The sequence below is a fragment of the Paroedura picta genome, chromosome 2 (assembly GCF_049243985.1).
Source record: "Paroedura picta isolate Pp20150507F chromosome 2, Ppicta_v3.0, whole genome shotgun sequence".
Taxonomy (NCBI): domain Eukaryota; kingdom Metazoa; phylum Chordata; class Lepidosauria; order Squamata; family Gekkonidae; genus Paroedura; species Paroedura picta.
In genome coordinates, this window is record NC_135370.1 from 31,373,629 (window position 1) to 31,390,230 (window position 16,602).

A 16,602-nucleotide genomic window follows, 5' to 3' on the forward strand; every position below is an offset into this window, starting at 1 on the left:
CTGGCTTTCTTTTTTTTTTGACCATGGTTTTCCTTTTCAGCCGCTTTCTTTGGACTGTCCGCGAAACCATCCATCCCATTTCCGTCGATCACTTCATTAACAGGGAATGTACACTGATATGCGCCACCTAAATGTCATCCCTACCAATGTGGGATGCTTATAGTTACCTTTGTGTGTTTGCTTCTGTTTCTAGTTGCGCCCATCCTGAGGAGAAGGCTGGAATCCCAGGAAGTGGCTGTGAACCACGTTGCCAAGTTCACCTGCGAGATAGAGATGGCCCCAAACGTACGGTTTCAGTGGTACAGAGCTGGGCGGGAGATCTATGACGGTGACAAATATACCATCCGTACGGCTAATTATATATCCACCCTTGAAATCCCGAGACCTCAAGTAGTGGACTGTGGGGAATACAGTTGCAAAGCTTCCAATCAGTACGGCAGTGTAAGCAGCATGGCAGTCTTAACGGTGACTGGTAAGTGTGCTAAATGAATGAATTCTTTGTTGCTGTCTTGTTAATTACCTGGACATGCTTCTTTATTGCCAGTGGTGCTGGTGGGGGATCACGGTAATTGTAGACCACGGACATCTGGAGAGCCACAGTTTGGCCACATCTGGTATAGTGTATTGTAAGCTACTTGGAAGAATAATTGTATTGGTCGGCTTGGATCCCACCATCTTTTTTGCTCATTCTCATCCAATTCCCCTCCTGATTTTTCCCCCCTGTCCCACATGGGTTTTGCTCACACATGGCTTATGATCCCTAGAATAGACTTTTTGGTCAGGTCAAGGGGATTCCCTTTTCTATGTTTCCTGCAATGGAAAAGCTGGTTGGATCCAACCAGTTGTTGTTGCTGTTTGTTTATTATTATTATTATTATTATTATTATTATTATTATTATTATTATTATTATTATTATTATTATTATTATTATTATTTTGATGTGTAACCTGTGTGCTCCCTTTTGGTACGCATGGAAATAAAACAGTGGACATTTCCCCTATGCTTATCATTTATAGATGTGTTGAAAACTGGCTGAAGAAAAAAAAAAGTTGGTTGTGATAAACTTAGTTCTTAACCAGTTTCTGGTTGTTTTACTGAAAGATACTTTTGGACCCCTTAAGACTGCAAACATAAAATGGGAGTGGGTGGGTAGTATTAGGGATGGAGAAGAAAGTGACTCATGGCCAAAGCCTTGGTGAAAGCCCTCTTTCCCCATCTTCTTCACTTATAAACATTCTTACATCCTGTAACTTAAGTATCTTCATCTCTAAGAAACTATCATTTAAATCATTTCTCCAGATAATGTATTTTCTTGGCTCCAAATGACTTCTCTTACTACTTGTGTATGGAGATACCTAGGATGGCTAACGTGTTCAGCAGGAGAACCATCTTAAAATAAATAAAGAATATGTACTGGGGATTCTTTTATACTGAAAACAAGATCTTGGCTACAAATAATTATTTTATTTTTTTTAGAACTTTATGTATCTTTTCCCTAACTGAATCCATGTTGCTGGTTAATTCACGAAATGCGCTTAAAGTAATCATTTGAGAACCTAATTTGGCAACGAAACACTCTTGTCTCCTGAAATTCGGGCTTTTAAATCGACTAGCTTCTAAAGTTTTCATACCGCACTTGATACTCTTCACAACAGTAATCATAATGAGTGTTTTTGACCATTGGGGATCTTTGTTTCACCCTATTCCTAACCAGTGTAATGTGTGGGTATGAGCATAGCGTATCTTCCCCCTTTCTCTTTCTCTGGCAATGATAAATAGCCGTCGTATTAGCCAATGCAATGTCAACTTTGCACCATTTGTTTTGCAGAAGCGTTTCCTCCAACTTTTCTGACCAGACCTGAGTCTATTACTACATTTGTGGGTAAGAGCGCCCGCTTCCTCGGCACAGTGGCAGGCACCCCAGTGATAGACATGGTCTGGCAGAAGGACGGCACTGCCATTTCCTCTTCGGAACACTGCAAGATAACATCCGCTGACAATAAGCACGCTTTAGAAATCACCCACCTTACAATAAATGACAGGGGAACCTACACCGGCAAAGCCTCCAACAAGTTCGGAGCGGACATCTGCCAGGCAGAGCTAAGTATTATCGACAAGCCCCGTTTCATTAAGGAGTTGCAGGCTGTCCAGTCTGCAGTCAACAAAAAGATACACCTCGAATGTCAAGTGGACGAGGACCGGAAAGTGACAGTAGCATGGAGCAAGGACGGAAAGAGAATACCTCCGGGCAAAGATTACAAGATTTACTTTGAGGACAAAATAGCATCGCTTGAGATCCCTCTGTCTAAACTTAAAGACTCCGGAACATATGTATGCACTGCTTCCAACGAGGCGGGAAGCAGCTCCTCTTCTGCAACTGTAACCATCAGAGGTAAGGCAAATCTTTGCCCTACATTTACTTTTTTTTTACCCTCTTAACAGTTATTGAAGAAGTCGGCGGTCCGCTTTCAAAGGGGAGCAGGTGGGCTCCGTCATTCGTCAAACTCGGTGTGCTCTTTCTACGTCCGTAATATCCATCTTTTACAGGTGTCTTATGTCTTTACTGAGGCTTATCGTCTGCCTTTCATCCATGTGCATACTCTTCCACCATTGGCTTAAGTCTGTGTCCTATAATTTTTCCCCCCTCCTAGGCAGTGCTTTAAATAATTCCTACCTAATCATTTTAAGAAAAGTAAAGGTTTGGAGTAACTAGAGGTGACTTTTCGGAAGTTTGCCTCTGAAAAACTCGTCTTGCAATCCTCATGTCCAATGGCTCTTCGAGGGTATTGTATTTCAGGCGTCTTTCTTTCTGCACTCTTCCTTTAGAGCCGCCATCGTTTGTGAAGAAAGTGGACCCCTCTTACTTGTTGACTCCCGGAGAGTCAGCCCATCTTCAGTGCAAAATCAAAGGGTCTCCTGAGATCCAGGTGACGTGGTTCAAAAATAACAAGGAGATTAGAGAGAGTGACACACACAAGATCTCTTTTGCCAACAACGTGGCCGGGTTAGACATTTCCAACGTGAAAGTTGACGACAGTGGGAGTTACTCCTGCGAAGCGGTTAACGATGCTGGCAGTGATAGCTGCAGCACCGAAATCATTGTCAAAGGTTGGTTCGATTGTCTTTTGGGGGGTGCTTTATTCTGCGCGTCTCTCGCCCGTCGCTAACTCTTTCTTGCTACTTTGATGGCTTTTGTAGAACCCCCAACTTTCATCAAAACTCTTGAGCCGGCTGAACTAGTGAGAGGAACAAATGCCACTCTTCAATGTGAGGTCGCTGGTACCGGACCCTTTGAAATCAGTTGGTTTAAAGACAAGAAGCAGATCCGCAGTAGTAAGAAATACAGGTTGACTGCCCAAAAGTCTCTTATCTCTCTGGAGATCTCTTCCTTTAATAGCGCAGATGTTGGTGAATATGAATGCGCCGTAGCAAACGAAGTTGGAAAATGCATTTGCAGTGCGTCGTATGTACTGAAAGGTCAGTGAGCAAAGGTTTTTAAAAAATCTTTTCACATAGTGCAAAAATGGGGGAAACTCTCTTTATCACAGGTTGCTGTCTTCTGGACATTCTTTCTCTTTGTGCGTCTTGTTAGCCTACTACAATAATTCCCAGGATGGCACCCCTGTGCATAATGTTGCTCATGGATGGGTTTTCTGGTGCTTCTTCTTGTTTTCTCCGCTTTATTACAACTGGAGGTACTTCAGAAGAACCCCAAAAGCATCACTTCTGGATCTTCAGGGAGCACTGATCTACAGCCACCACTACTAAAGTTGGCTTACAACTTCCTGTCATTTGTCCCCTGCATCCCATGGCAGCCCTTTCTTTCCACTCACAATTCCATTCTTCTCACAATTCTAGATGCACTCAAAAGTTCAACAAGGTTGAGGACCCCCGGCCTGTAATAGCTACTGCCATATCCCTGAATCTAGAAGAAACAGCAGAGACCGCTACAATGAATAAAGCCAGTTTGAAATGAAAAAAAACCCTATGTTAACCAGAATTCCCATTTGCATTGCATGGGCCTCTCTTCAGCTTCCTGCTCCACTTCAACCTTTTCACAATTGGGAGTAAAAAGGAAAGGGCTCAAAGATACACATAAGAAATTGCTCTTACACTTCCACCACCTGACAAGCAGAAGCTAGTCTGAATGTATTCACTCATTGACATGTACCTAAGAATGGATTAATAACAGGGAGCCCTGAGGAATTTCCTGGCCAGACGTGTGACAATTAGACCAAGTCCCTCACACTGACTGCCTAAAAGGAAAACGCTTCCTCTTATACAACTGAACCACCTCCAGCTGGCCGATCCTCTTTATATCCTTCAACACACTGTTATATATAGATGAAAACATTTGTTCCCACCTCCACCACTCTCCTGGCCCTCATTCAGAGGAATTCCAGCTTTAGCCACCATACAGAAGTCCCACTTCTGACATCTCTCTGACCGTTTATGCACTGGGAACTTCACTGCCCTGGCTCCTGTGGAGGAGTACAAATCAGGGGTGGATGAGGTGCACCAGGCCAAATGCTCCCCCATGTGGGTGCAGGAAGAGGTGGGGCAATCTGCCATGACTAAACCCCCAGCCTGCAGCCTGGCATGAAACGTCCAGTGCATAAACGGTCTCTGAGAAGCAAATCCTTACCTAATTGGTTCGTCCTTGAGTCTCCCTGATTTTACCCTTCATATACTTGGGAAATATAAAGCATTTACATGTCGGTAGGTAACCTGCCTTCTGCATCACAGTTTTAAATAGCAACACATTTCCTAACCTGCTTCTGGAGGCCGGTGTCCATAAAAGATATGGACCCTTGCTTGCAGAAGCAGAAATTACTTCCTTGGGCAGAAGGTGACTGTGCTTTTTGCAGATCTCCTATTCCAGTTGCATTCTCTCTGACTATATCCCACCCTGTTCCCAAAGGCCTTCCAGGAGTAAGGATGGGAGGGTGCAGCATGATATGGTAGTAAAAAGAGGCAGAAAACCCTCATTCCATACACAGAACTCCACTGACAGCCCTCTGCACCTTGCTATAGCTCAGGCTTCCTCAACCAGGGTTCATGAAACCCTGGGGTTTCTTGACAATCCTGGAAGGGTTTCCCGAATAGGTGCTAATTAATTAATTTTTTATATATGTTTTGAATTTGTTAAACATTTATGAGGTGATATGACCATAGATGTTCAGGTTGACCCGCCCCCCCTCCCAAAATGGCCAATGATGGGCTTGGAAGGGTTGGAAAGGGGAGGGTCCCCAGGTGGGCGTGTACACAGCTATGTTTCCCAAACATATTCTGCACCATCACACCATTTCAGGGGTTTCTGAAAGCCTGAAGAATGTTCCTGGGGTTTTTCAATGGTGAAAAAGTTGAGCAAGGCTGCCCTAGCAAGAAGACGGCTTCTCTTGAATTTTCTTTTAAAAGATTGAAAAGTAGCACCTAGCTCTGATGTTTGAAGCAGTAATAACAGATGAGTTCTTTTTGTCTTCTTCCCCCCCCCCCCAAATTAGAACCACCGTCTTTTATTAAGAAAATTGATGACGTTTCAGTGCTTGCAGGCGATTCAGTTGTCTTACAAACAGCTGTGAAAGGATCAGATCCTATTTCGGTAACGTGGATGAAGGGGAAAGACGTTATTAAAGAAGATAACAAAGTCAAAGTGACCTTTGAAAACGGCATAGCGACTCTGCAAATCTCAGATGTCCAGATTAGTTCTGGCGGTAAATACACATGTCTGGCTGAGAATGACGCAGGAAGTCAAACATGCTTTGGACAATTAGCCGTGAAAGGTCAGCCTAGGAACATTTTTAACAGCACGCTGTTCTTCCTCGATTAGGAGGGTGATTATATTTGCTCGGTAATGACCGTCCTTTAATTTTTGTTGTAGAGCCCGCCACCATTCTTGAGAAAGCAGAGTTAATTCAGGTCACCGCCGGAGATCCAGCAACTCTGGAGTACACTGTTGCGGGCACTCCCGAGTTAAAAACAAAGTGGTTCCAAAATGGAAAACCTCTGGTTTCTAGCAAAAAGTACCGCATCAGTTTCAAGAACAATGTCGCTCAGCTGAAATTTTACGCCGCCGAACTGCAGGATAGCGGCGAATACACCTTTGAAGTGGCCAACGATGTGGGAAGCAGTTCGTGTACCACCACGTTTACTGTGTTAGGTTGGTACCATTCTTCTGGGCTAAAGGAAACATGACTCTTAATTGAGAGCAGGGGTGGTCAAACTGCGGCCCTCCAGATGTCCATGGACTACAATTCCCATGAGCCTCAGACGGCAATCTGGAGGGCCGCAGTTTGACCACCCCTGATTTAGGACACCAAAAAATCTGGAAAAAAAGATTTCCCCCCTTCATATATTGGTTTTCTGTCTTTACTCTGTTTTGAAACAGATCGTACCATCCCCCCCTTCTTCACAAAACCCCTGCGTAACGCTGACAGTGTCGTCGGTGGCTCGTGCTCCCTCGATTGCAAAGTGTCAGGCTCTCTTCCGTTGACTGTTTCTTGGTTTAAACATGACAAAGAGATCAAAACCAGTGCCAAATATTCAGTACGGTACGAGGACGGTTCGGCGTCTTTGGAAATCAAACACTTGGAGACCGGCGATGTAGGGGTCTATTCCTGCAGAGCCACAAACTCGGCAGGGACTAAAGAAAGCCGTAGCACATTGACCGTAAAAGGTTTGGTGTCCTCTTTTGCTTTCTCTTCTTGGTCATTTTTTTCCCCCTAACCCTTTCTCCCCCATGCCGTTTGCGTTTAAGCTACAGAAATCTTTTATATTATTTCTTTTTAAAACAATGTGTAGAACCGCCTAGCTTCACGACAGAGCCAGAGTCGCAAGAAACGGTTCCCGGGTCAACGGTGCGTTTGAAGAGTGCCTTTAAGGGAACGGCGCCACTCTCTGTCCAGTGGCTTAAGGGTGATGCTGAGCTAACAACTGGTGGAGCTTGCTACATCTTGACAGAAGCTTTGTCCAGTTACCTGGAACTTTATGCTGTGAAACCTGCCGATTCGGGTGCCTACACTTGCAAAGTCAGCAACGTGGCTGGCTCCGTGGCGTGCAGTGCAAACTTGTTTGTGAAAGGTTTGCATTTTCTTTCTCTTACAACAAGATCTTGGAGCGGGTGACCTACCATTGCTCCTTCTTGAACTTTCTTTCTCCATCTCTTTATAATAACATTTCTTCATTCCACAGAACCGGCTACCTTTGCGGAAAGGCTCGAACCCTCTCAGTTGTTTAAGAAAGGAGACTATGCCCAGTTAGAATGTAAAGTCACAGGCACCCCTGAAATTAGAATCTCTTGGTTCAAGGATGACAGGGAGATCAAAGACAGCGACAAGTACAAGACGTCTTTCGTGGGCTCCACGGCCATGCTCAGACTGTTGGAGGTTGGAGTGGAAGACAGGGGCGAATACACATGTGAGGCCAAAAACGATGCCGGCCGAGACACCTGCAGCAGTGTTGTGGAAGTGAAAGGTCCGTGTTCAAATGTCCTTCCTCCAGATTTTCTCAGTGTTCTCTTGTACCCCTAAAAAGATTCCCAAGGCAAATAGCAACATTCCCGCTCTTTCTCTCTTCCACTATAGAATCGCCTTATTTTACCAAACAATTTGAACCCAGGGAAGTGTTAAAAGACTCCGATGTCATACTGGATTGTGAGGTGTTAGGTACGCCTCCCTTTGAGGTATATTGGCTGAAGGACAACAAGCCTGTGAGAATCAGCAGAAAACACAGGATAACCACTGAGGATTCCTTGATTAGCCTCCAGGTTTTCAAATTTGACTCTTCAGACGTGGGTGAATACCAGTGCAGGGTAACGAATGATGTAGGAAGCTGTGTCTGTAGCTCTGAAGTAACTCTGAAAGGTCAGTGGCACGTAGAACATTTTACTGGATACCTTATTACAACGTTGTATTGAGGCTGATACTCACCAGGCCTCTAAATTTTATTATTTTTTTGATAGAGCCCCCGCAATTTGTGAAGAGGATTGAAAATTTTAGCTCCCTTAGAGGAGGCACAGTTGTGTTTCAGGCGACCATTAAAGGCTCCATGCCTATCACGGTTTCGTGGTTGAAAGATAACGATGACATTGTTGAGGACGAGAACACCAAAATGACTTTTGTGAACAACGTGGCCACTCTCATGCTCAGGGCCATTGAAGTGAAGCATGATGGGAAATATTTCTGTCAGGCCAAAAATGACGCTGGAATCCAAAGATGTTCCGCTTTACTAACGGTGAAAGGTTGGTTGAGCCTCCCCTCTCCTTCGCCCCGTTTGCCATTTACATTCGTTTATTTATTATTATATTTATATACCGCCCTCCCCAGGGGCTCAGGGCGGTTTAGTCAGCCTTACATTTCAACTCGCCCAACTCTTATGTATCCCTCTGTTTATCACAGAGCCAGCCACAATCACCGATAAGGCCGTCTCAATCGATGTCACAGAAGGTGACCCAGCCACCTTGCAGTGTCGATTTTCAGGAACAAAAGACATTACTGCCAAGTGGTTCAAAGCTGGGAAGGAGTTGACTCTGAGTCAGAAATATAAAATCAGTGTGACCGATACAGTCTCTGTGCTAAAGGTTGTTTCTGCTGAAAAGAAAGATAGTGGAGAATATACATTTGAGGTCCAGAATGATGTTGGAAGCAGCAGCTGCACAGCTAGCATTAATGTGTTAGGTTCGTATTTTATTCCCCTCTTTTCCTGGAGGCGAGGGGCGGGACTCCGCAATTACTTAAAAAAAAACAACAACCCCCGATACCAAACGCTAGCAGAGTAGTGGCCTTATCTAATATATTGATTTTGGTTTTTTTGGCTCTGTCCTGGATAGATCTGATCATACCACCTAAATTCACCAAAAAGCTCAAGAAAATGGACAGCATTAAGGGTTCTTTCGTTCACCTTGAGTGCATAGTGTCTGGTTCCCACCCAATAAGTATCCAGTGGTACAAGGACGGCCAGGAGATAACCGCTAGCGATAAGCACAAGTATTCTTTCCATGATAACACGGCGTTCTTGGAGATCAACCAACTGGAAGGTTCAGACAGTGGGTCTTATACCTGTGAGGCGACAAATAAAGCAGGGAGCAACCAATGTTCTGCACATTTGACAGTCAAAGGTTTGGACACCTTATTCTTTCTCTCTTCCGTAGCACATTTCGCTTTTCCTTAAAAAAATAAAAATAAATAAATGGTCATTCTGAAATGAACTATCTCCTTCTTTTCCCACCGTTCTCTCCCCCCCACCGTGTTCTTTGTAGAACCCCCATCTTTTGTGGAAAAGCCCCAGTCGCAAGATGTCATACCTGCTTCCAGAGTGCAGTTCAAAGCCCTAGTTAGCGGCACTCCTCCTATCCAAATCAAGTGGTTCAAAGACAGCAAAGAGCTGCTTTCGGGAGCCTCTCGCTCCGTTTACAAGGACGACACTTCCAGCATCCTGGAACTCTTTTCAGCCAAGACAGCCGATTCGGGAAACTACATCTGCCAAATAAGCAACAACGTTGGGTCAACGACCTCCAAAGCGACGCTTTTTGTCAAAGGTCTGCGGGCTTTTTTGCCCTCTGTGGTTCTAGTTGCATTTCTATCCAGTGCAATCCTGAGCAGAGTTATACCCTTCTAAACCTATTCACCTCAATGGTCTTAGAACCATAGAATCATAGAGTTGGAAGGGACCTCATGGGTCATCTAGTCCAACCCCCTGCACTATGCAGGACACTCACAACCCTATCACTCATCCACTGTAACCTGCCACCCCCTTCACAGAATCAGTCTCTCCATCAGATGGCTATCTAGCCTCTGTTTTAAAATTTCCAAAGATGGAGAACCCACCACCTCCCGAGGAAGCCTGTTCCACTGAGAAACCGCTCTAACGGTCAGGAACTTCTTCCTGATGTTTAGACAGAATTTCTTTTGAGTTAATTTCAGCCCATTGGTTCTGGTCCGTCCCTCCTGGGCAGGGGAGAACAACTCTCCTCCAACCTCTATATGGCACCCTTTTAAATACTTGAAGATGGTTATCAGATCCCCTCTCAGTCGTCTCCTCTCCAGGCTAAACAGACCAAGCTACCCCAACCTTTCCTCATACGTCTTGGTCTCCAAACCCCTCACCATCTTTGTTGCCCTCCTCTGGACACGCTCCAGTTTATCTACAACTTCTCTTCAAGACGGGTGTAACTCTGCTTATGATGGCGCTGCATCTATTTTAATCGCAATTATTGTATTTTAATTTTTGCTTTTTCTAATTCCTATTTTAGAGCCCCCTAGGTTTGTGCAGAAGCCAAGCCCTGTAGTTGTGTTGAGGGAAGGGCAGTCTACGGTTTTTGAATGCCAGGTAGCCGGAACCCCTGAAATCTCTGTCACCTGGTATCTTGACGGCAATGAAATAGTGGACCATGCTAAATATGGAGCCTCCTTCGTAGACAACATTGCTACTTTCCACGTCAGCACTGCTAAGGTGGCGGACAGTGGAACTTATGTCTGTGAGGCCCACAATGAGGCAGGTAGTGAAAGCTGCAGCATCGAATTGAAAGTGAAAGGTTAGTTGCAAGGACTCTTTTCCCGTTCGTTGTCCCTGCCGTTGGGATCCACCACTAGTCCCCATCACCTGAGGCGGCTTTGTGTTCTTTTTCTTCTTAATATAGAACCTCCCACATTTATAAGAGAGCTGAAACCTGTGGAGGTAGTGAAAAGTTACGACGCCCTTTTAGAGTGCGAGGTCACCGGGACGCCTCCCTTCGAAGTCACCTGGTTGAAGAACAACAAGGAGATTCGCAGCGGCAAGAAATATGCCATGCTTGAGAAAGAATCTGTATTTGCCCTTCAGATAATGAATTGTGACCTTCAAGATGCTGGTGAATACCAGTGCATTCTGTCCAATGAAGCGGGCAGCTGCTCTTGTAGCACGAAACTCAGCTTGAAAGGTCAGTTTAGCAACTTTAATAGCGGGGGAAGGAAAAAAAAATCTACAAAAGATCCCCGTTTTCTCTCCCTCTCTTCGCTTTGTCAGCTTTTAAGGCTTGCCTTCCTCTTCATTCCGGATTCTTTCTTTAAAACCCAGAACCCCCCTCCTTCGTCAAGAAACTGGAAAACATCCAGGCTGTTTTGAAAAGCTCCGCCGTATTCCAGTGCACTGTGACTGGCTCTCAGCCGTTGACAGTGTCTTGGATAAAAGACGAAAGGATTCTGGAAAATGACGAGGTCTTCCACAGTACCTTCGAAAACAACGTGGCCAGGCTTAAGATCCGGAACGTTGACCTGGCTCACAGCGGGAGGTACACTTGCCAGGCAAAGAACGAATCAGGCATTGAGAAGTGTTTTGCTTTACTTTTAGTACAAGGTTTGTGAGCGTTCCGTCCCGCCCTTGAAACCTCCTCTCCTCGTCCTGTCGTGTAGAGGCGGGGCTTCAACCTTTCCCCGTTTTCCATTCTCCCTGCAGAACCTGCTCAGATCATAGAAAAAGCTAAATCGGTTAAAGTGACCGAAAAGGATCCGGTGACTTTGGAATGCACTGTGGCCGGGACGCCGGAGCTCCAAGTGAAATGGTTCAAAGAGGGCAAACAGCTCTTGCCCAGTAGATATTACACCATGAGTTTTGATAACAACGTGGCCAGGTTCAGACTTGAGTCCGTCATGAAGGAGGACAGTGGGACGTACATTTTTAAGGTGGAAAATGATTTTGGAAGCAGCAGTTGTGAAGCTGTCTTGACTGTCCTAGGTTTGTATTTTGTTTCACTAAAAAGGGCGGGGTTGTTTACCCTACTGAGCTCTTCAATGTGCATGTGTTTGGTGAAGGAAATCAAAGCACGGGATCTGATGCTACTTGCCTTCCCTCTCCTCCTCTTGGGCAGGTCAATCGATCCCTCCTTCGTTTACCAAAAAGTTAACCAAAAAGGATAAAATACTGGGATCGTCTGTTCACATGGAGTGTAAAGTTTCCGGCTCGCTTCCGATCACCGCTAAATGGTATAAAGACGGGAAAGAGATAGCAGACAGTGCGAAATACAGAAGTTTATGCCATGAGAATACGGTATCCCTGGACGTTAACAACCTAGAGTTGGTAGATTCTGCCAATTACACTTGCAGTGTCACTAACGTTGCTGGAAGCGATTCGTGTAGCGCCGTCTTAACTGTTAAAGGTTTGGACTCATTCTTTTTGCCTTCTTTCCACACTCTTACTGTCATAAATCTATTTTTCGACTTCGGCAAACTTAATCTTAAACGTATCTTTGAAATCGGCTATCGTTTAAACATGGCTGCATGCAAATGATGTTATCTTATAATCTTCTCCTGATGGTTTAGTATTTCTTTCCAGGCGGCTTTTCGTCAAAACTTGACTAATCTTTCGTTCTTTCTTTCTTAAAATCTTCAGAGCCACCAAGCTTCCTGGTAAAACCAGAAAGTCAGCAAGCAGTCCCTGATTCGATGGTAGAGTTTAAAGCGGTTTTAAAGGGAACGCCTCCTTTTAAGATAAAGTGGTTTAAAGAAGATTTAGAACTGGTGTCAGGACCTAACTGTTTGTTTGGGGTTGAAGGGACAACTGGTTTCTTAAATCTTTATTCCGTGGATGCATCAAGAAGTGGGCGCTATACTTGCCAAGTTTCCAATGATGTTGGAAGTGATTCTTGTACAACAACACTAAGTATAACAGGTGTGCTGTTTTTTTGTTTGGTCTGTGTTGCTCTTGTCTTCTACTCCTTTCTTTTTTTGCACCTGTGTCTAGATTTTCTCTTCTTGCTCTGCTTGAAAAATCCGTGTGCAGGATAATTATCCTTTTAGATTCTTCTGTCCCTGCTCCTCTCTCCTTTTGCTTCACAAGATTCCAGACAAGATCCTTTTTCTTCCCGCTCACCTCACTTTCCTATATTCTGTTTTATTTCTTAGAGCCTCCCAAATTCGTTAAGAAGCTAGAACCGTCTAAAGTCGTGAAACAGGCCGAGTCTGCTCGGCTTGAGTGCAAAATCAGTGGCTCTCCCGAAATCAAAGTGGTGTGGTACAGAAACGACACGGAGCTCCACCCTGGGGAGAAATTCCAGATGTCTTTCTTAGACTCTGTAGCAGTCATTGAAATGAGACACCTTGCTGCTGAAGACAGCGGGGATTACATATGTGAAGCTCAGAATCCTGCTGGCCGGGCAAGCTGCAGTACAAAACTTTTAGTAAAAGGTTAGAAAACATTCTTTCCACAGGCTTGCTGCTCTTCTAAGACGGTTGAAATGACCTAGTTTGTATTCTAACGTTGTGATGCCGCATCTCTGTCTTATGTTGTCCAGATAATGGCCTAGTTTTTATCTTGCCATGTGTAATTTCAAACAGTTACCATGCAGAAGTTTGCCCTTCTGAGATTGCATTACCAGTCTGGCTGGAATGATGGAGAAACCATTCATGTGCTTATGATTTATTTTATTTATGTATTATTATATTATAGTTATTGCCTGACACTCTTGGTCCAACCAGCTTGTGGCAGTTTACAAGCAGTAAGCATTCCCAGTCCCAAAGAGGCTCGCCTGGCCTCAACTAGGGCCAGGGCCTTTTCGGTCCTGTCCCCTACCTGGTTGAATGAGCGCCCGAAGAAGCTACTGGCCCTGCGGGAGCTTCCAGCTTTTCACAGGGCCTGTACGATGGACCTCTTCCACCAGTCTATGGTTGAGGCCAGTGGGTCCCCCAAAAGGAAGAAAGGTATTACATCACATTTTAACAGTGGTGGCCAGCAGTTCTCCCCTAATCCCCAACGGGGGTAGTTGGGGGGTTGGTTTGCCACCGTGTTTGTAGCTGGTTTCTGTATTTTGTTAATTGTTGTGTTTTTAGTGGGGTATTTAGGGGACTTGTATTTTATTTCTTATCTTGTAACCTGACATGAGCCAGCTTCGCCGAGAGTGGTGGGAAATAAATTCAAATGATAATAATAAAATACAATAAAACCCCCACATTCCTATAAAATTCCCACAAACCCATAGTCCCACCCCACAAAAGACTTGATGAACCCTTTGACTCAGTGCCTCAGGGAGGGTGTTCAGGACCCAGCAGATCTTCCTTGCCCTGGCCTCAATCAAACGCCTAGTAGAAGAGCTCCATCTTGCAAGCCCTGCTGAACTGTGCTAGCTGTGATAGGGCCCTAACCTCTTCCAGGAGTTCATGCCACTGGATTGGAGCCAGGACTGAAAAGGCCCTGGTCCTGGCTGATGTCAAGGGCACTTCCCATGGGCCAGGGATCACCAACCTATTCAGATTCACAAAGCAAAGAGCTTTCATTCATTCATTCATTCATTCATTCATTCATTCATTCATTCATTCTCTGCCACTCCTAGAACCAGCTCATGGCAGGTATCAAGAAATACACCCCCACAATAAAATTCCCATAACACCCTAAATAATGCAAGAACGCCTCAGGCAGTTAATAGGGAGTGGCAAGATCTGAGAGAGACATAAGTAGTTAGATGGTCCCTCAGACCTGCTATGTATCAAAAGTCCTTGCTCATTCAAAGAGGAGCAGTAGCTCAATGGCAAACATTTTGCTTTGAATGCAGAAGGTCCCAGGTCTGATCCCTGGCAATTCTACTTGAAAGGACCAGGCCCTGAGACCCTGGAAAATGGCTGCCAATCTGAGTAGCCAATATCAACCTTGATGGACCAGTAGGCTGATTCCATGGTGTTCCACACAACAGATAATGCACTTTCAATGCACTTTAGATTTTCCTGTTCTGCACAGGAAAATCCAGCTGCCAAAGTACATTGAAAGTGCATTATCCTATGTGTGCAGACTAGGCCATTATTTCAGTATCTATATACTGCTTTCCTCCTAGTTCTGGACGCAAAGTTGCATGCAATGTTCTTGTCCCTTCTTATCTTCCTTACAATGGCAACCTCCTGAGGTAGTTTAGGCTGAGTGAGAACTTCCATAGGAGAGTGCGGTCTCTCTAGAGAAGCAGTCCTTGCAACAAGAAAATGATTTGAAGGACATTTAACCATTGATTAAGGACTTCCTGTTTGTGGGATTCCTAGAGATAGCTGATGGGTCATTGTGCAAGCAGAATGCTAGATTAGATGGTCCTTTGGTCCAATCCAGCCTGGTTTTTCTTATGTTCTTCAAAAAACGCACATGTGCTGGTTCATCTAGCAATGCATTTCTCCCTTAACCGTCTTTTAAAATGATATACATCTCAGGATCTTTTTTTTCAAAATGGCACCTGCTTCTTTTCTTCCCCTCCTAGAACCTCCCGTATTTAGCAGGAAACCATCTCCAGTAGATACCCTCAAGGGTACCGAAGTTAGCCTTGAGTGTGAAATTTCCGGGACTCCGCCATTCGATGTGACATGGTATAAAGATAAGAGGCAAATCCGCAGCAGTAAAAAATACAGGGTTGTGTCCAAGAACTACCACGCGAGTGTTCATATTCTTAATGTCGAAGCTTCCGACATTGGCGAATACCAATGCAAAGCGCAGAACGATGTCGGGAGTGACAGCTGCATTTGTACCGTAAGACTCAAAGGTAAGTATTAAGTGTGTATCAATCAAGACATAAGATTCTTCACCTTTGGGCAGCCAGTGGCAAAACATCTCCCTTGCCTTCTTGATGGACCCTTACCTCTTTCCTCTTCAGAACCACCGAAGTTTGTGACCAAAATAAACAGCCTTACTGTGGTGGTGGGCGAACCCATAGAGCTACAAGCTACTGTGGAAGGCTCTCAACCCATTTCCGTTGTGTGGATCAAGGACAAGGAAGACGTCATCCGAGAGAGTGAAAACACAATGATTACCTTTGTGGATAACGTTGCGACCTTACAGATTGCCAAAGCCGAACCAGCCAGTGCTGGGAAGTACATTTGTCAAATCAGCAATGATGCTGGAACCCGAGAGTGCTTTGCCATTTTAACAGTTCTAGGTCAGTAATCGCGCAAACCTGCCTTAAGCAAATTTGAAACTTGAGAGAGGGAGACAAGACACAGAATCTTGCAGCTATAAGACTTACATTTTTCTAAAAGAGGCATTCTACCGATCCTTTGTCGCCCTATTAAAATCGGTTACAAAGTAGTTACAACTTTGAGGCAGTTTTTAAATCTGTAGCTTCCATTTAATACGGGTGATATATATCGATTCGGAATAACAATTGACTGGAAAATATAGGGTTGGATCCAAAACTGGCAATTTTCACCTTCCTGGTGCAAACCTGCCTCAAGTCATTCCTCAGAGTCCCCTATCTATGCCCCAAGAGCAGCATCTTGTAGGTCAGTGGGCTGCAGGAAAGGAGAAACCAGGAGAATTCAATTTTGCTGCTAGAAAATATAGTCTGGATCCAGCCCAGTGCCTATCGAATGAATATTTGGATGTTAGAATCATCACATTTATTTATTTATTTTTATATTTATATACCGCCGCTCTCAAATGTCTCGCAGCGGTTTACAGAATTCATAAGAACAATAAAATCCCATTAAAAACCCCATTAAAACGTAATTAAAACACAATATCATAATAAATATACAAGCTACTCCCCTCCCCCCGTCCAGCAAAGGTCTATTACTCTCTATCTGGGAGCGAGAGACTTAGTTGGTTTCAGCTAGTTTAATTAATGTTTATGTGATGTAGTCCTAAGCAGAGTTACAAGCTTCTAA

At 44.5% G+C, this 16,602-nt stretch overlaps 1 protein-coding gene across 5 annotated transcripts in view; it reads left to right on the forward strand.

The window, feature by feature from the left end:
* The window catches only part of TTN (titin), a 356,587-nt gene that overhangs the window by 104,880 nt on the left and 235,105 nt on the right, over window positions 1–16,602 (forward strand). For 4 of the 5 annotated variants that reach the window (XM_077319578.1, XM_077319579.1, XM_077319580.1 and 1 more), the window contains 23 exons: window positions 194–472; window positions 1,830–2,393; window positions 2,828–3,109; window positions 3,200–3,478; window positions 5,506–5,784; window positions 5,883–6,161; window positions 6,390–6,677; window positions 6,803–7,081; window positions 7,193–7,474; window positions 7,585–7,863; window positions 7,962–8,240; window positions 8,398–8,676; window positions 8,829–9,116; window positions 9,258–9,536; window positions 10,251–10,532; window positions 10,638–10,916; window positions 11,054–11,332; window positions 11,432–11,710; window positions 11,844–12,131; window positions 12,365–12,643; window positions 12,877–13,158; window positions 15,204–15,482; window positions 15,594–15,875. In XM_077319578.1, coding sequence (XP_077175693.1) covers window positions 194–472; window positions 1,830–2,393; window positions 2,828–3,109; window positions 3,200–3,478; window positions 5,506–5,784; window positions 5,883–6,161; window positions 6,390–6,677; window positions 6,803–7,081; window positions 7,193–7,474; window positions 7,585–7,863; window positions 7,962–8,240; window positions 8,398–8,676; window positions 8,829–9,116; window positions 9,258–9,536; window positions 10,251–10,532; window positions 10,638–10,916; window positions 11,054–11,332; window positions 11,432–11,710; window positions 11,844–12,131; window positions 12,365–12,643; window positions 12,877–13,158; window positions 15,204–15,482; window positions 15,594–15,875 — 6,744 coding nt within the window. The remainder of the gene's footprint in view (window positions 1–193; window positions 473–1,829; window positions 2,394–2,827; window positions 3,110–3,199; window positions 3,479–5,505; window positions 5,785–5,882; window positions 6,162–6,389; window positions 6,678–6,802; window positions 7,082–7,192; window positions 7,475–7,584; window positions 7,864–7,961; window positions 8,241–8,397; window positions 8,677–8,828; window positions 9,117–9,257; window positions 9,537–10,250; window positions 10,533–10,637; window positions 10,917–11,053; window positions 11,333–11,431; window positions 11,711–11,843; window positions 12,132–12,364; window positions 12,644–12,876; window positions 13,159–15,203; window positions 15,483–15,593; window positions 15,876–16,602) is intronic. The other variant, XM_077319582.1, reaches the window with a different exon arrangement.